The 19063-nt window shown below is 37.9% G+C and overlaps 1 protein-coding gene across 1 annotated transcript in view; it reads right to left on the minus strand.

Moving 5' to 3' along the window:
• Positions 1–19063, minus strand: part of LOC121878142 (protein split ends-like) — a 94967-nt gene that overhangs the window by 284 nt on the left and 75620 nt on the right. The window contains 7 exon segments of the mRNA XM_042384157.1: positions 1–382; positions 646–866; positions 7720–8300; positions 9555–9698; positions 9887–10054; positions 16868–17751; positions 17940–18155. The exon segment at positions 1–382 is cut by the window's left edge and continues 284 nt beyond it. Of these exon segments, the coding sequence (XP_042240091.1) occupies positions 369–382; positions 646–866; positions 7720–8300; positions 9555–9698; positions 9887–10054; positions 16868–17751; positions 17940–18155 (2228 nt within the window). The 3' untranslated portion in view covers positions 1–368.

Raw genomic sequence — 19063 nt, forward strand, 5'->3', positions numbered from 1 at the left:
TAACTGGTTAGCATTCGTGCTTGCATCTGCACACCACATAACATAATGAATTTGCAGTTCACAAACTTTGGATACTAAAATAACCAATTAAGGCAACTGGTTTCCTTTTTTTGACTGGGGACATGCCAATTCATAATCAGAGGTAATAATACAAATCCTCAATATTTTGCACAAATGCCACAATAGAAGGAGCACAGGTACTGGTAAACCCATTACCCCTGTTATGTGGCAAGTGATGCAGTGAGGCCTTTCTGTTCCTCAACCACACACACTTGTATATTAAGGTCCAGTGCTACTATCACATACGTTGTTTTTTAAAATCACAATCACACTCGCACATCATAGAGCATATGAACAAAACCAGAGATTTACAGCAGCAGATCTGAAAGACAAAAACAAAACCAAAGTCAGTCACAAACTATAAATAAGAAAAAGGCGAAATTCATTTCTACAAATAAACTTAAAACTGATTTACAAATGAAAATGGTTCCATTATAAATCTGTAGTACTTTCTACTCCAGTTTAAATCATGCAACAGCAAATCATATTATTTTGCTTGTCCCATATAAAATTCACGTTCTAGAAAACTTGCTCCGATTATAATACTTCTACATTCTAAATACAAAAATTATTTCAACTTCATACCTGGAACTGTGCTATTATTCTCTTGATTCTGCTTCTTGTTCAAATTCTGCTCAAATGCTATAAATGGTGAAGGTGGATTGCTATTAACAGCATCTTCATTACTGAGCTTAGTTTGGCCCAAGTCAATGATCTGGTCAAAGTTTGATGCTGCAGGGGTGATGGTAGTGGTGGACGTGAGGGAGGAGTTGAGAGGGTCTAAAGAACCTAGAAGGTTGTCCGTCCTGTTTCAGGAACAAAAATTAAACAAATTATATCTTTAATTCCCTAAAAAATATGAAAAAAAATGGCACTTTAACTAATAATTATGTTTTCTAAGAAAACATATATTAGTTTCATATACTGTATTAAACAGTATAAAGTACAGAATTGCTGTTTTATATATCACTTTTTCTCTTTTGGGAAAACACAACCTTTCCTCCAACAATCAACAGAGCTCTTAATTTCTTTTTTATTATTATTATTTCCCTATAATGTAAATTGCAATAACCTGTACTTCTTACAATTGTATCATGTTATTTGTTGACAATTTCAAATGTTTTATTACATCAAAGGCCAACAGTAGTACACTGGAATTACAGTCTAACAGAATAGTACAGGTATTAGGATAAATCTGAAATTCACTCTTTGTATGTGCTTGCTTAATGGTTCTTGGCAGATTCATCATTTCATTATTACAAGCTAAGCAATAGTGGGGTGAATATCTGCTTACAGTGAGTTCTGCTATAACGCATGTTTTGATAACGCGAATTGGCTCTAACGCGATTTATGAATAGAGGAACGATATTTGTAAAACGCGAACGCTTGTTTGCTGTAACGCGATTTTTGCTTACTATTTCTCCAATTTTGTGGTATTAACTATGAATATGGTAAAGAAGAATATCTCCAAGAAGCGTTCTGGTGATCGCATTCCCGGTGATGATCGTAAAAGAAAGGCTATAACACTTGAAGAGAAGCTTGATGTTATCAACCTCAAAATCACCCTTCTCCCCCATCAATTTATATTCATATTTTTTCAAGGTAAAGTGTTACATTTACTGTATGATTTCATTATTAGATATGAATGTAACATTTATTTAGACTGTGCTATCCTTTGTGTTAGGCTAACTACTAAATTTTTTTCGATTTCAAGTAATCTGCACCTAACCCTATTTGTTCCATAAGCCGTTATTTCTATTGCGCGAATTTCTATAACACGATGTTTTACAAGAACACAACTATCGCTTTATAGCAGAACTGACTGTACTTAATTCATTCATGTTATAATTATATTTTTTATACAGTATTAACATTACAGAAAGCCCTTTTACTGTGTGTGTGTGTGTGAGATACAATGCAAAAGGAAATTGCAATTAAAAAGTGACAAAATTAATATACAGTACAGTTGGTCCTCACATTAAGCGGTCCCGCATTCCGCGTTTCCACGTTACCGCGGTGCCTTGCCAGAACCTAACATTTTCACATTTCGCGGTCGCGAACGCCATTCCGCGGAGTGTGTCCGGCGCGACGCTATTTTTAGATTTTCCCCATGCGCCACCCGCCCGCCTGCCTGCCTCTCCCTCCTCCTCCCTCCGCTTGGGCAAGCGGCGCGGTAAGGTTGCGCAGGGTGTCTTTGTTGCGTTATCACTGACGTCATATGACGTACAAGACCTGTGATTGGCCATGCATCCCTACCCTCCTCTGCTGCTAGCTGTAATTGGCTTAAAGTATTATGACGTGTCCACCCAGGGCAGGGAGGGAGGGAGGAGAGACGACGCTTGACCTAGCCGCGACAGTCTCATCCCTCAAGGCCACTCCGTGTTATCGCGCATCCATTGTTCCGTAAAATGGCTTCCGCCGGACCACCACCCCCAGAGAAAAACCTTTCCTTACCTGGACCCAGCGGCACTAAGCCAAAGAGGACACGACGTTCCTTAAGCTACGAGGTGAAGTACCAAATTATTCAAGATTTGGAGAAAGGAACACGGCAAGTTGATCTCGCGCGCCAGCATGGCGTCAACGAATCTACGATCCGGACTATAAAGAAGGATTCAGCCAAGATAAAGGAGCACATGAAGATCACAAAGTCTACAGGTGCTTCTATGATCAAGTATTTTCACAACCGGGTGCTTCTCAAGACAGAAAAATTACTTGTGAGGTACTTGGTGCGTCAGGCGCGACGCAACATGGCGGTCGACACGCGCTCTGTGAAGGACTACGCACGTGAACTGTACATGGCAGTGGCACGAAAGATGGGAACTTCAGAGCCCAAACCCTTTACTGCTTCCTCTGGGTGGTTACAGAGGTTTAAGATCCGGAACAAGATCACCAATATAAACATTGGTGGTGAAGAAGCGAGTGCTGATCGTGCTGCGGCTCGGGAATTTCCTCCGTTTTTACGTGAGATTATGGAGGAAGGACAGTACACCGACGACCAGGTGTTTAACATGGACGAATCTGGTCTTTTCTGGAGAAAACTACCTTCCAAGTCCTACATTGTGAAGAATGCCACCAGGATTCGGGGCCGGAAAATGCAGAAGGAACGCATCACCGTCCTGTTTGCCACCAATGCCTCCGGTACCTGTAAGCTCAAGTTATCGGTGATCCACACAGCCCGCAAGCCGAACGCCTACAAAACCATGGACATGACCAAGCTAACTGTCCACTGGCTGACAGCACGTAAGGCATGGATGTTCTCTACACTGTCCCTCTCCTGGTTTGATGACTGTTTTGTTCCCGATGTAAAAAAAATCTGTGAGCAACAGAATGTGCCATTTAATATTTTGTTGCTGCTGGACAACGCACCAGGACACTCGCCCCTACTCTTAGATCGTCACCCCAACGTAAAAGTGGTCTTCCTTCCTCCCAACACTACGTCTATATTACAGCCCATGGACCAGGAGTTGATTTGCAATGTGAAAGCTGCATTCTCAACAAAAAAATTCCAGCTCCTGAACGACTACACCAACACCAGGGAAGAGTTGCGTGACCTGAGTGACACCACCACCGATAGCAAGAGCGACGAAGATGAGGAACAACGGTTAGAACAGCAAAAAATACTCTTCAAACAATTCTGGAGAATATTTAACATCAAGAAAGCTGTGGACATCTTGGTGGAGTCATGGGAACAGCTGCCTATTGCTACAATTCGTCACGCATGGAGACATGTGTTGCATGGAATACCAGGTGAGAGGAGGAGTCAATCTGTGACTGGTGAGGTTCAGAATGTTGCAGTAGCAGTGGACCTTGCCAGAGAAGCTGCGCAGACTGTTACTGTTACAGTTCCAGGCTTCTCCGAGACCACCAACAACGACATCCTGGAGGTGATCAGAAATCCTGAAGTGACTGCCGACGAGATGTTGGAAGAAGAACACGTCAGTGAAGAGGAGGAAGAAGGTGCGTCAGTCTCCGAAGAACACAGTTTAAGTCATAGTGATATTAAGTGTGCCATGGAGTTTGCAGAGAATATTAAGTCCGTCCTTTCCCGCGACAATGACGATGACCGCTATGAAGTCTTCCATAACCGGCTGGTGCAGGCTATGGAGCCGTACATCACGGTGTATCACGACAACATCAACGCCAGCCGTCAGCAAAGCATAACAGATTTCTTCACCCGCAACCCACCACAGCCAGCCCAAGCCAGTGATAGTGACAGTGAAGTTGACTTTGAGGGATTTGTCAGGGAAGCCCTGACAACTGTAAGTGACAGTGATGATGATTCACCTAGTAATGGTGATTCACCTGAGGGCCAGTAATCTGCCCTCTGCCTTGGAACCAGCCTCCATCCCCGTATGCCGACCCATCTCTTCTACTACCGTAAGTGTTCCACAAAATTTTTCGTTTTTTAACCTATTCTTTATTTTTCCTATGTTAACCTTTATCTTTCCTAACCTAACCTCTTCTATATTACTTGTTTTTTCATACCATCATAAAGTTAAGATAAAATTTTTACTTCAACATAGTTGTGTGTCGTCAAAAAGTGGAGTTTGGGGATCGGCCTGGACTCTATTTCAATTAATCCCATATGTTATGTTATTCACTTTCCGCGTTTCTCACTTTCCGCGGGACCCTCTGGGTTACATTAACCGCGTAATGTGAGGACCAACTGTACCTTAGAGTACAGTAATAGGATGCAGAGAAAGTGAAATAAGTGTTGGGCTGAGTAGACGAGTCATTCCTCAGGGTGTTTTAACAAGAGATAGGGAAGTGAAAGATTGGTAAAACGAGTACAATTCAGTGGTGGAAAGAGAGGGGAAGGTCACATATAGTAAGGGGTTGGATACTGGAGAAGCAACAGTTATAGTGAATGACTAGAGAATAGGACATCAGGGTATTTTCAAGGAAGATGATGCTATTGGTGGGTTATAATATGTTGTGTGAAGTGACAGGGGTGGAATAACTTGGAAAGGGAGTGCATCTTATATTTGTACAACTTGTGTCAATGGTCTAAAACCCCAAATTCTGAAAAAAAAGGAAAAAAAAAAGTGTGCTGCACCCCAAAGATATGTTCAAAACTTCTTTTACTCTTCACCAAAAATGTTAAATCGGTAATAAAAATTGATTTGGTATATCTAGTGATAAAGGTATATTCTGGTACAACATTTAGTCTTTGCTAACGACCTTTTCGGAAGCTGCTGCTGAGTGGATATTGTACTCGTCTGTCTTAAGGGTCACTGGCTTACCCACCCCAGTCCACCTAGCTGTGAATGGGTATCTAACTTAATTTTACAGATGACGAGGTGAAGGCAGTGACGTAGAGTACTAGTCACTCTCTCTTGTAATGAAAATAAGGTTACCTACAGTGTGTGTAGTACCTGCACAGCCCCTCCTGACAAGGTGACATTTTCAATGATCCTTAAAGTTATTTGAAGTTTTTACCCACTAATGATTTGCTTTCTATAGGTTTTGGATATCATGTTTTCACTCTGCTATTAAAATTTGGATATGACAACTTCTGTTTTCATGTTATATACAGTATAGTGTTGTGTGCCAGATTTGCTACCAACCAGATACAGAAGAAGAGCACAGAGCAGTGCTATGACCTGTACATGGCCTTCATTGACCTGCCTCAGTAAACAAGGAAGCTTCTTTGGAGGACCCTCAGTAGCTGTGGTTACTCACCAAAATTCCTCACTATTGTGAGGAAATGCCTTGATTGGCAAAAGCAGCAGCATCCTTCATATTGGCATCCAGATAGAATTCTCCCCCCATCCAAATGGGGGTTACACAATGATGTATACTGACACCAACCCTCTTCCATTTTTTGGGCTGCCCTCCTTTAAGCCATCCATGCCAGCACCAGTCTCTACATTCAGGTACCAGATGAAATCTTAACATAACTGAACTTCAGTATGCAGAAGATCTCAAAGATACTTTTGCACACCTTAGCCTCATATGTGGGCAACACACATATTCTGCACCAACCTGCCCCTCCATCAGTTAAACCCCCACTGTCTGACCAGATGAACAAGATCACCCTCTTCAGCATTAACCATTTGTTGTACGTTGGCTTCAACCGTGGACATTTAGAAGATCTAACAAATATTGGATCAAGCGTGCTTCTCAGGTCTTCAGCAGATGTGTACCTGCTTGTCTATTGAGCAATGGTCCTCCGTACCCTGCTATACTCGCATAGCAGCATAACATGTGTTGCATTCAGACAACATCACAAGGTGCCTAAGAGTTTTCATTTGTGAAATCTCTTATCCATCCTCTGAGTCTGCTGGGAAGACAGGAGGTCAAATGGCATTATCCTCACTGACACTAACTGTAGGAGAATTGAGGCTAACATACATTGTTTAGGAGCAGCTATGTTGGACTGGCCATGTTGCCCACATGAATGAATGACTACAAGAGCAGCTATTTATAGTCATTTTAAAAATGGCAAACATAGTGCAGGGGGTGGGGTGAGTTGACACTTGAACTTGGGAGACAATGACATCACCCACCCTACATCATCAAAAAATAAGGAATAATGTATGAATGAGAGGTGTTTCCACTGCTCTTCTCACACTATATGTAGAACTTCACATAATGCATCCTCTGTGAATAACTCTGCTAATCCCAAATGGACCTATTAAACAACTTAAAGAGCTTGCTAATGAAGAGGACTCACCATTAAGCAATTCCCATTATTATGTTGTTGCTGGAAAAATATCAAACTCAAATGACGAGGAGAAAGATAGAGTAAAGGTCAGCAAAGTTGTCTGTCTGTTTGCTATCTGGCATCACAAGAAAGAGATAATAATTCAAGGTTCTATTATTATTCAAAATACTAATATAAGAACCATGAAAATAAAAGAAAAACATATGTCAGCAAACAGAGAAGTTGACTGAGCAGATGTGAGGTGAAAGGAAGAAGGGCAGCCTCTCAGAGAGTGCAGCTTTAGCATGTCAGCAAGATGTGTCTCAGGAACTGTAAATATTCACTGAAGTGGTACAAAGCTATTAAGCAGAATTTCTTGAGAAAAATCAGTTTGCTTATTCCTAATAAAAAAAGCAGTTCACTCTGCCAGAATTTTGTAGGGAGAATGGAAAGTAATACAGGAATGGGTACATGATGTGTTGCAGGATATTAAACATGGGAGTGTAAACCACTGAAGACCACATGATATTGATCCCAACCAAACCTTAACTTAAAAAAAATAAATAAAATAAATAAAATAAAATAAAATACTGTACTCTTTTTCAAACTCAAATCACTGTCACCTATCTGCTCCCTCTTTCCTTTAATATCATTCCTGTACATTGTCATACAGTACACTTGTTTCTTTTTCCCATATGTTACTGTCAACAAATTCAGTTTTTTTAATTTTTCAACAGCCTTCTTTATGCAAGTTCACAAGAAAAAATAATATAAATAAGCTAAGCTGGGGATGACTAGGAACAGGAAGGGTCAAGTTGATAGGCAGTGGAGGAAGACTAAAGCATGTGGATTTTTCAGATCAGTACACTAGTAACAATTTGAAAAATGGCTTGTATAGAACAAGCTGTACAACAAGGAGGAAATAAGAAAAAGTAAAAGAATTCAAATTTTAAATACATAAGGTATTACAACTATGTCCAAATTTAAATTAGTAATAAAAACCTATAACTTACCCTTGAGTGGTTTGTGGTGGTGTATTATCTACTCCGTTATGATTTACACTATGTACATCACTAAGGGTTCCCAACAAGTCAACAGACTGAGTGGGAGTTGTGTCCATGGGCACTGGGGAATCCCCATTTACATGTGGTTCTTCCACTTTAATTGAAGACATACCACTAATGAGGTCATCCACCTGATAGTTTTCTGTGGTAGAGGTCACCTCAACCTTTGAATACATCACTTCCTCCCTAACAGAAGATTTAGAATCAACAGCTATTTCAGTGGTTTGACTCTGTGAACTTGAATCCGTATGATGTTGATCGGATTTTAAGGATACATCACTAGTTGGTGCAGCATTAGTGTCACTTGAAGGCTGAGATATCACATCACTAGCTGGTTGTAAAGAAACATCACTAAGTGGCTGAGTGCTTGCTTGAGAGTCTGATGTAGATGTGGCTGGCTGTGAGTCGGTTCTTGGCTCAGACTGGGATTCAGAAGCAATAATAGAGGACATCATGGAGTCAGTCATGCTAATGCTCATCTCTCCATCACCAAAATTCTTAGCTTCATCTGAAGGTGTTTTTGCTTCAGCCTGTATGAATAAGAATTTTAAAGTGTAAATATTATAAAAGCAAAAGCAAGAATATGAATACAGTATCATGTCATATTATCACAATTATTGTCTGTACCGTTATGTCATTTCACATACATGTTGCTAACATACAGTATACAGTATTACCCCGCTTTACACGGTTTCACTTAACGCGATTTCTCATATACGCGGTGCCTCGCCAGAACCGAACTTTCACTTAACGCGGTTCATCTACTCACATACGCGGGAAGCGGCGGGGGCACGATGCGCACAAGGTCGCCCAGTCATCAAAACATTACCGAGTTCTTCACCCGCCACCCACCACAGCCGGCCCAAGTCAGTGATAGTGATAATTATAGTGAGGATATGGACTTATATGGACTTTGAGGGGTTTGACAAAGAGGCCCTGCAAGCCTCTGTGGTGGATAGTGATACAATTGATACAAGTGAGGGCCAATAATCTGCCCTCTGCCTCGGAACCAACCCCCCATCCCCGTGTGCCCAGCCATCTTTTCTACTAATGTAAGTGTTAAAATACCTAATATTATTGATATTTCTCTTAATTATTAATTGTGTGTGCATACCATCATAAAGTTAAGATAATATTTTTACTACAACATAGTTGTGTGTCGTCAAAAAGTGGAGTTTGGGGGTCGGGCCAGTCTCTATTGGAATTAATCCCATATGTTCTGTTGTTCATTTAAAGCGGTTTTCACTTAACGCGATACCCTGTGGGTTCAATTGACCGCGTAAAGCGGGGTACAACTGTATATAGGAAGACATTTTCATTATGTCAATTGTTTCACATATATGTCATCTGTATCATCCACTGTCTGTGTGTACCAGAATATAACATTTATATAGTGTTAAAAGCATCTAAGTGGCAGAGCCGCTATTCCACTGTCAACTACACTACATTATCTCTTTTAGGTGTGTGTGTATAGGAGGGGGGGGGGGTGTTCTTTCCTTCCAGGACAAACATTATCACTTTCATGTGGGAGTCCCCACACTATACATCAACTACACTATAAATTTTTGGTGCCTTTCTATTTCTCTCCAATAATACAGTGTTTACTATTAAGGGTTAGACACTTGGGATTGGGATGGACTAACCCTCTGGGGGTGCATGTGCATCTTCACATTAAATTTCAGATATATCTTCAAAACTGTAACCAGAGATCACACGGACACACAAACAGACCTCGTACATATATATATATATATATAAACTGATAAGAGTGATGTCAAACTCACCTTTGTAGGAGTATTTGATCCCCCTTTCCCGCGAGTCCTGGCCATTATAGCGGCCACACGACTTTTACGAGCTTGACGTTCTTCTTCCTCTCGTCTCAGACGTTCCTCTGTTTCTATACGTTTTTGCTGTTCTAAACGTTCAGCCTAGAAAATACAATATTTTTACAACTTATGATAGCATGAAAATAACAATACTGTATTAAACCACTTCCCACTAGATGCCATTGTAAGCTTTTACATGAAGGTGAGTTTTTGCAAATTCCGTATTGCTCTTGAAATGTACCATGTCAGTATATTCCCTGGATAAACAATTTAGTGATAAGTGTAACTACCTCTTCTCTCTGTTTTTCTTCTTCCTCCCTCCTCTTTGCTTCTTCTTCACGGTTTCGATCGGCTTCTTCTATAGCTTTCCTCAGACGTTCTTCTTCTGATTTTTTCTGCTCCGCAATCATTTTTAGGAATTCTTCTTCCTCCTTTCTTTCACGCTCCTCCTCATCAAGCTAGAAAAGTTTTTTTATTTATTTTTTTATTGATTGAAAGGCAGTCATTAAACTAATCAAATATAAATTTAATGTCTTTGCCAATCACTTAATATGAATCATGAAGTTGAGTCACTTTTCATAAAGATCATATTGGTTAAGAAGTACAGATTTTTCATAATGTTTGTGAAACTATCCAATTTTGTATAATCGAGCTATTACATAGGATACAGACAAGCACACGTACTTTAAATTATATGGTTGGCGCCAGCCACCAGTATCCTACCAGGCAATAAGTAAAACCAACATTAAAGTAATTTGGTTGTCTTTTGGCTATGCTCCCATTCATGATCCTCCCTCACTAATTAAACTCACAAGGTAGCTAAATTTAATGGTCTACCAGAGGTTTCCTAGCTCATGTTGTTCAATAAACCTTACCTTTAGCCATTTCTATATCCTTTTTTTACTTTTCTACATAAATTCCCAAGGGAGGCTTGTCAGATTTGTGAAAACGTAGCATTTTACTACACTCGGTCAACTACACCCCCCCAACACTGATTTGACATTATTTTGCATGTGACTATAGATTGAAGTATATTTCCTCCTGAATTACATTATGAATGACCTTTAGTACTGAAATTTGTGGTTAATTAATTTTTTTATGTACCATAGTCAATACTATGAAGAGGTATAGTCTTAAAACCTTTTAACTATTTATTTGCAGTGATTATCTAAACATGAAGAAAAGGCTACAATGTTGGTGATCATCAGAACAACATAAAGCTGATAGTTTACAGTAAGTCCTCGTTTAACGTTGTCCCCCGACAATGTTATTTCATTATAATGTTGCTACTCTTTAGATACCCATGATTTGGACAACGTCCCGCCGATTCGGTGTAACGTCGTCACGGACTACTTTGTACGGCACATCAGCCTCTCTCACCCAGTCAGAGCGGGAGGAGGAGCCACCTTCCCAGTCTCAGTGACTCGCCACCCTCCTCTCCACTACCCACCACACACACTCGCTTCACCTCCGCCCATCAATGAGCCACCCTCCTCTCCACTACCCACCACACACACTCGCTCCACCTCCGCCCATCAATGAGTACAATACAAAATGATTTAGTTTATTTATCTTTTTGGATGTATAACATATACTATTTTCTATAAAAATTCCATTGAATTTATGTATATGTAATGTATTTTATGGGGCAAAGAGAGGCTAGGGAACGTAACTCCTGTACTGTAGTTTATCTATTTCTTATGGGGAAAATTGATTGTTAACTTTGTTTCTGTTAACGTCGCGGTTTTCAGGAACGGAACCACGACGTTAATCTAGGACTTACTGTACCTCCTAAGGCATCTCATATTACAAGGGTTTTGTGTATAGATATTTACAGTCTTCACTGGAAACATTACACTGCTTTCTTTATCATCAGCAAGAATTTATTTTTTTTGTACAGACTCAGACAAGGAGTGTAAATTTTTAAACATTCAAACTAAAATTCAGACATGAAGCAACCGTTAATGTGGAGGAAATATCATTCGTGTCATTTAAAATGTGTTGGGACTGTAAACTGTACTTTGCATACTGCACAATCTGCAAAGCTTTGCTGTATAATCCAAGTATACAATTATTATTATTTTTTAAATCACAATGGCCAAAGAGAGAATTCTCGTGACAAAATTATGCTGGTCCTTATATGTGCACCAAGTCCTGTGGATAAGTAAGTTACGTATGATCTGGACTCACGTATACTGCATCAACCTAAAAAAAAAAAAAGTATATATATATATATATATATATATATATATATATATATATATATATATATATATATATATATATATATATATATATATATATATATATATATATATATATATATATATATATATATATATACTGTATATATATATATATATAGACGATGAATTGAAACACATTCGTTCTATTGCACATAAACTTGGGTACCCTTCTTTGTTTGTTGATCGTTGTTTTAAAAGGGCTAAAAAATCCTTTCATTCCTCTCAAACCAGACAAGTTCCTACACTTAAGAATATTTTGACTCTGCCCTATCGTAATGAATTTGTCCCGTTAGTTCGGTCCCTCAAGCTTCTAAATATTAATGTTGTTTTCAAGTATGACTCCACCATTACCAATATGTTAATAAGGAATAGCCCAAGTTTGAATGTAAATGGAAGTGTTTATTGTATTCCATGTAGCAAATGTAATTGTAATTATGTAGGTCAGACAGGAAAAACACTGCAGCTCAGAATCAAACAACATAAGTATAATATCAGAACTGCATCTGAAAGCAGTGCCTTGTTTGTTCATGTTAGGAATAATAATCACCCCATTGCTTGGGAAAAAAGCTTAGAAGTATTCAAATCATCTTGTGTCACAGAAAGACTTCTTGTTGAAGCTAGTTAGATTAAGGAATTAAAATCAATAAACCTTAGTGATGGTCAGTTCAAAACTGATATGTTACATAAATTTATTTGTCAGTGGCCCAAGGTTAAAAATGCTTTGAAAACCTTTGATCTAGATGTATGATAGTTATTTTGTGGGTCCCTTTTTTCTGACCTGACTTGGCTAGTCACGTCACCACCCTTCTCTTAAGCTCCTCTAAGTGTGTGTTGGTGTGGGGATTAGTGGATGTCATCATTTTGACCTGACCTCATGTTTTTAGGTCACCCTGTATATTTAAGCCTCTCTCTGTCCATGTAATCCAGTTGCCTCTGAAGATGTCTTGAATAAAGACGAAAGCTAAGGTACTCCGTTGTTTCCATTTTCCCATGTGATTTTATCAAATATATATATATATATATATATATATATATATATATATATATATATATATATATATATATATATATATATATATATATATATATATATATATATATATATATATATATATATATATATATATATATATATATATATATATATATATATATATATATATATATATATATATATATATATATATATATATAGTATAATTTCACTTAACGCGGTCAATTGAACCCAGAGGGTCCCGCGTTAAGTGAAAACCGCGTTAAGTGAATAACAGAACATATGGGATTAATTCCAATAGAACCCAGCCCGACCCCCAAACTCCACTTTTTGACGACAAATAACTATGTTGTAGTAAAAATAACATCTTAATTTTATGATGGTACATGCACACAATTAATACTTAAGAGAAATACAGTCGCCAAGTTAATGTCCATTCAAATAATGGACTCAACTCCCTCCCCTCTCACACTACAGTACACAGCCAGCTAACAGATGGTCGGTCGGTCCCTCCCTCCCCCCCCCCACCCCCCACCAACCGTCCCAAGGAGATGTGTGGGATAACCTCAAACTAAAGTTAGGAAAATATAATTGACATTGCTGGATTCCTTGTAAGACCAGGAATATTTTGAATATAAATGTCATATATTTTTCACAAAAGATAACATACTTACTCAGATTAAACATTTTATCTAAAAATTGTATGTTTAATGCAAAAAATATGTTATTTATATTCAAAATGATCACCAAATTATAAGAATTCCAGCAATGTAAATTATATTCTGGCCGGATAATTTGTATGAATTTTATGAGCTAAAACAAATATCTACAGTTAATAAAAAAAAAAATATATTCTTCAACACTATCTGTCAATCAAAGTACCCCACCTTGCCTCCCCCCCTCTTCCAACTGCACGGTCAGTCCCAACCCTCCCCCCACCCCCCACCAATCCTCCATTCAGTATTAAATAATACCTCAGATTAAAGTTAGGATAATATAATTGACATTGCTGGATTCCTTGTAAGACCAGGAATATTTTGAATATAAATGTCATATATTTTGGACAAAAGATAACATACTTACTCAGATTAAACATTTTATCTAAAAATTGTATGTTTAATGCAAAAAATATGTTGTTTATATTCAAAATGATCACCAAATTATAAGAATTCCAGCAATGTAAATTATATTCTGACCGGGTAATTTGTATGAATTTTATGAGCTAAAACAAATATCTTCAATTAAAAAAAAATAATTCTTCACCGGTCGGTCGGTTGGTCCCTCCCTCCCCCCCACCCCCCACCAACCGTCCCAAGGAGATGTGTGGGATAACCACTAAATTTTAATAAATAATACCTCAAACTAAAGTTAGGATAATATAATTGACATTGCTGGATTCCTTGTAAGACCAGGAATATTTTGAATATAAATGTCATATATTTTGGACAAAAGATAACATACTTACTCAGATTAAACATTTTATCTAAAAATTGTATGTTTAATGCAAAAAATATGTTGTTTATATTCAAAATGATCACCAAATTATAAGAATTCCAGCAATGTAAACTATATTCTGGCTGGGTAATTTGTATGAATTTTATGAGCTAAAACAGGCAGTCAGGCAGGGTGGCGGGTGGGGGGTGGTGCGAATCTAAAAATAGCTCTCGAGCCGGACACTCACCGCGTTGCTGTGGAAAAATCCGCGTTAAGTGAAAGTTCAGCTTTGGCAAGGCACCGCGTATATGCGAAAACGCGTTAAGTGAAAGCGCGTTAAGCGGGGTAATACTGTATATATATATATATATATATATATATATATATATATATATATATATATATATATATATATATATACAGTGATATAACGCGTGTTTTGATAACGCGAATTTGCTCTAACGCGATTTATGAATTCGGAACAATATTTGTATAACGCGAACGCTTGTTTGCTATAACGCGATTTTTGCTTACTATTTCTCCAATTTTGTGGTATTAACTGTGAATATGGTAAAGAAGAATATCTCCAAAAAGCGCTCTGATGATAGAATTCCCGGTGATTATCGTAAAAGAAAGGATATAACACTTGAAGAGAAGCTCGATGTTATCAACCTCAAAATCACCCTTCTCCCCCATCAAGTTACATTCATATTTTTTCAAGGTAAAGTGTTAAATTTACTGTATGATTTCATTATTAGATATGAATGTAACATTTATTTAGACTGTGCTATCCTTTGTGTTAGGCTAACTACTAAATTTTTTCGATTTCGAGTAATCTGCACCTAACCCTATTTTCTCCATAAGCCCTGTTATTTCTATTACGCGATTTTCTATAACACGATATTTTACAAGAACACAATTATCGCGTTATAGCAGAACTGTATATATATATATATATATATATATATATATATATATATATATATATATATATATATATATATATATATATATATATATATATATATATATATATATATATATATATATATATATATATATATATATATATATATATATATATATACACACACAGTATTACCCCGCCTAACGCGGTTTCACTTAGCGCGTTTTACCATATACGCAGTGCCTCGCCAGAGCTGAACTTTCACTTAAAGCGGGTTTTTTCCACATATACGCGGTGAGTGTCCGGCTCGAGAGCTATTTTTAGATTCGCCCCACCCCCCACCCTGCCTGACTGCCTGTATTAGCTCATAAAATTCATACAAATTACCCAGCCAGAATATAATTTACATTGCTGGAATTCTTATAATTTGATGATCATTTTGAATATAAACATCATAGACTTTGCATTAGACATACAAATTTTAGATATAATGTTTACTCTTGAGTAAATATGTTATCTTTTGTGCAAAATATATGACATTTATATTCAAAATATTCCTGGTCTTACAAGGAATCCAGCAATGTCAATTATATTATCCTAACTTTAATCTGAGGTATTATTTAATACTAAATGTTAAAAACTCTTGAAGGGAGGATTGGTGGAGGGTGGGGGGGGAGGGTTGGGACTGACTGCGCGGTTGGAAGAGGGGGAAGGCAAGTTTGGGTACTTTGATTGACAGATAGTGTTGTGAAGAATATTTTTTTTTTTTTTATTAACTTAAGATATTTGTTTTAGCTCATAAAATTCATACAAATTACCCAGCCAGAATATAATTTACATTGCTGGAATTCTTACAATTTGGTGATCATTTTGAATATAAACATCATAGATTTTGCGTTAGACATACAAATTTTAGATGTAAAGTTTATTCTGAGTAAATATGTTATCTTTTGTGCAAAATATATGACATTTGTATTCAAAATATTCCTGGTCCTAACTTTCGTTTGAGGAATTATTTATTACTATACCTGGTTTTCCCCCCAAAATTTCTCAGAGGGAAGAGCCAGCGGGTGTACTGTGAGAAGAGGGGGGAGGGAGTCGAGTCCATTATTTGAATGGACATTAACTTGGCGACTGTATTTCTCTATTTCTCTTAAGTATTAATTTTGTGCATGTACCATCATAAAATTAAGATGTTATTTTTACTAGAACATAGGTATTGTGTCGGAAAAAGTGGAGTTTGGGGATGGGCCAGTTTTTATTGGAATTAATCCCATATGTTCTGTTGTTCACTTAACGCAGTTTTCACTTAACACGGTACCCTCTGGGTTTTATTGACCGCGTTAAGTGGGGTACAACTGTATATATATATACACTGTATACAGCTCCTCACTGACTTACGATGGGGTTAGGGACCCAAATCCAGGTCGTGTCGAAAATGCTTAAATAATACATATAAAATCTAAAATGGGTGTATCTTTTTCTTCTCAGCATCACAAAACTCTCACTTTTAAGCATGCCAGCCATTTTAAAATGAATTACAAACGAAAATTTTGTCAGTACACGGTGCAATCACTGACGTTGGGACTCGAAAATACATAATTTGACAAAATTTTGGTACGACTGAGGCGGTCGTATGCCCGGGTGGTCGAAAGTTGAGGAGGAGCTGTACTGTATATAGTATACTCACCTTTTTCTGTCGTTCTAATTCTAGCTCCCTTTCTTTTGCTTCTCTAGCAATTCTTCGTTTTTCTGCTAAAGCTGCTTTGTATTCTTCTTCTGTAGCATATCCAGTTACAGGCTTCTCTGCAGCTTTCTGGGCTAATGTTTTCTCAGGTTCTCCAATTTTATCATCTTCAGTTAGCTTGTTTGAGCTCTCTTGGATATCTGGAACACTCAGTTTTTCTTCAGACACAAGTTTGTCTTTAGATTCGTCTTTCAATTTCTCATCTTGAGCAAGAGTTTCTGATGTCTGACTAGGCTGTTTACCTTGAGACTCTGTTTCTTCAACTGTGGGACCATCAGGCTTCACAGATTCCTCAACTAGTTTTTTAGTTTCAAGTGCTAATTCCTCAACTACAGGTTCAACTTGTGCCTGTGAATCCTCTGAAGTAGGTTCAATTTGGGCACCTATGTCTTTTTCAGGTTGTAGATTATCAACAACTATTGCCTCCAGCTGTGAATCAGCACCATTGGTTTTTGCCGCTGATTGCATTTCAGTAACACTATCATCATTAATACTTTCTGTTTTACTTTTCTGTACCTTTAATTTTGTTTCTAAAGTTTTATCTTCCTTTATCTTCTTTTTGTCCTCTTTGGTTCCAGGAAGTGGCTTGCTCTCAACAGCTGGGGATTGTGATGGTGTGGTCTTTGGTGTTGATTTTGTCTTAGGTGTAGTTTTACTTTTCTCAACTGCTTTCTTCGCAGCACTTTCAGCTTTAACTTGTGATGGAGTTTTCTTGGGGGTTGCAGCCTTAACTGGAGTGCGAGCTGGAGTGGCTGGTGCACTCCTATCAGAGCCAGCACTTTTGGCTCTTGTGGGCTTACTCGTTGATGAAGTAGATCCAATTGACACTGAAAAATTAAATTTATCATAAAGTATATAAAACTAAAACTAGAATACTGAAAATTGAGTAAGGATCTGTGTGTATAATAATCAAGCATCACATCAAATTAATCTTAAGAAGACGGTATAGTTTAGAAATAGCAAGCAGATAAGATAGCAATGCATATTTAAGGCAATCATATGACACAAAACATACATTTCCTCTCCATAGGCCTGCTTTCCCTTGATGGTGTAGTTGGATCTCTGGGTTTATCTGCAGAAGACAATGAAGTTCCAGCAATGCTGAGTGGGCGAGGTTTGCGAGGAGAGGTTCTTGACCTGAGGGACACTTGACTGCTGTTGTTGGACCCTTGACTCAGAGCAGAGGTAGGACGGGAAGGAGAATTCGGGGTCACTGTCCCACTACGCATGCCTGTGGGACAGAGCAAGCCAGCACGCAATGTTAAGCTGGGCTCTCGAACATCACATAAGCATGCATAAGCTGAAGACAGATATGAATATTGTATAGAAGTCATGACAAGTTCATTGGCAAATTTTATATCAAACATGTTACACCTAATACAGTATTGAGAATTCATTGTTTAAGTAAGGTATAACATCACAATTTAAAGTTAATGAAGATACAACACAGCCACATAGTAGCCAAATACATGAAACATTTTGCACTGAGTAAAAGCCAAGAAGGAAGGCATATAGTAAACAATTATGTGAAATTATTACAGTGAGTTAAAGCACACACATATTAGCCACTTTGTGATCAATTACATGAAATATATTGCATTCAGTGAAAGCAGAAAACAACGTCACATTGTGACTAATATTAATTATATTGCACAAACACACAATATGAAGGGAGTAGATACTAGGGAAATATACACACAGAAGAATGTAAATACTGTACTACAACAGCAATTAATTAAAATAATAAGAAAATAAAGATTACTAACAGAAAACTAAAGTAAAATAAACAAAGCAGTGTTTTTACTGGTTAATGTATACAGTAATGTATTATGTGAATAATAAGTTATATACAGTCAACCCTCACATTACGCGGTCCCGCATTCCGCGTTTCACCGTTAACGCGGTGCCCTGCCGGAACCTAACATGCTCACATTCCGCGGTGCGTGTACCCCATTACGCGGAGAGCGGCTGGCAAGCCGCGCCATTTTTGGATCCAAACCTCCCGCCATCTGCCATGTTGTGTAAGAGGCGCAAAAATGGGGCGCACAAGGTCGCCCAGTCATCAAAACATTACCAGTTCTTCACCCGCCACCCACTACAGCCGGCCCAAGTCAGTGATAGTGATAATTATAGTGAGGA

Source organism: Homarus americanus, unplaced genomic scaffold (genome assembly GCF_018991925.1).
Source record: "Homarus americanus isolate GMGI-L3 unplaced genomic scaffold, GMGI_Hamer_2.0 scaffold45562, whole genome shotgun sequence".
In the NCBI taxonomy this organism is placed as follows: Eukaryota; Metazoa; Arthropoda; class Malacostraca; order Decapoda; family Nephropidae; genus Homarus; species Homarus americanus.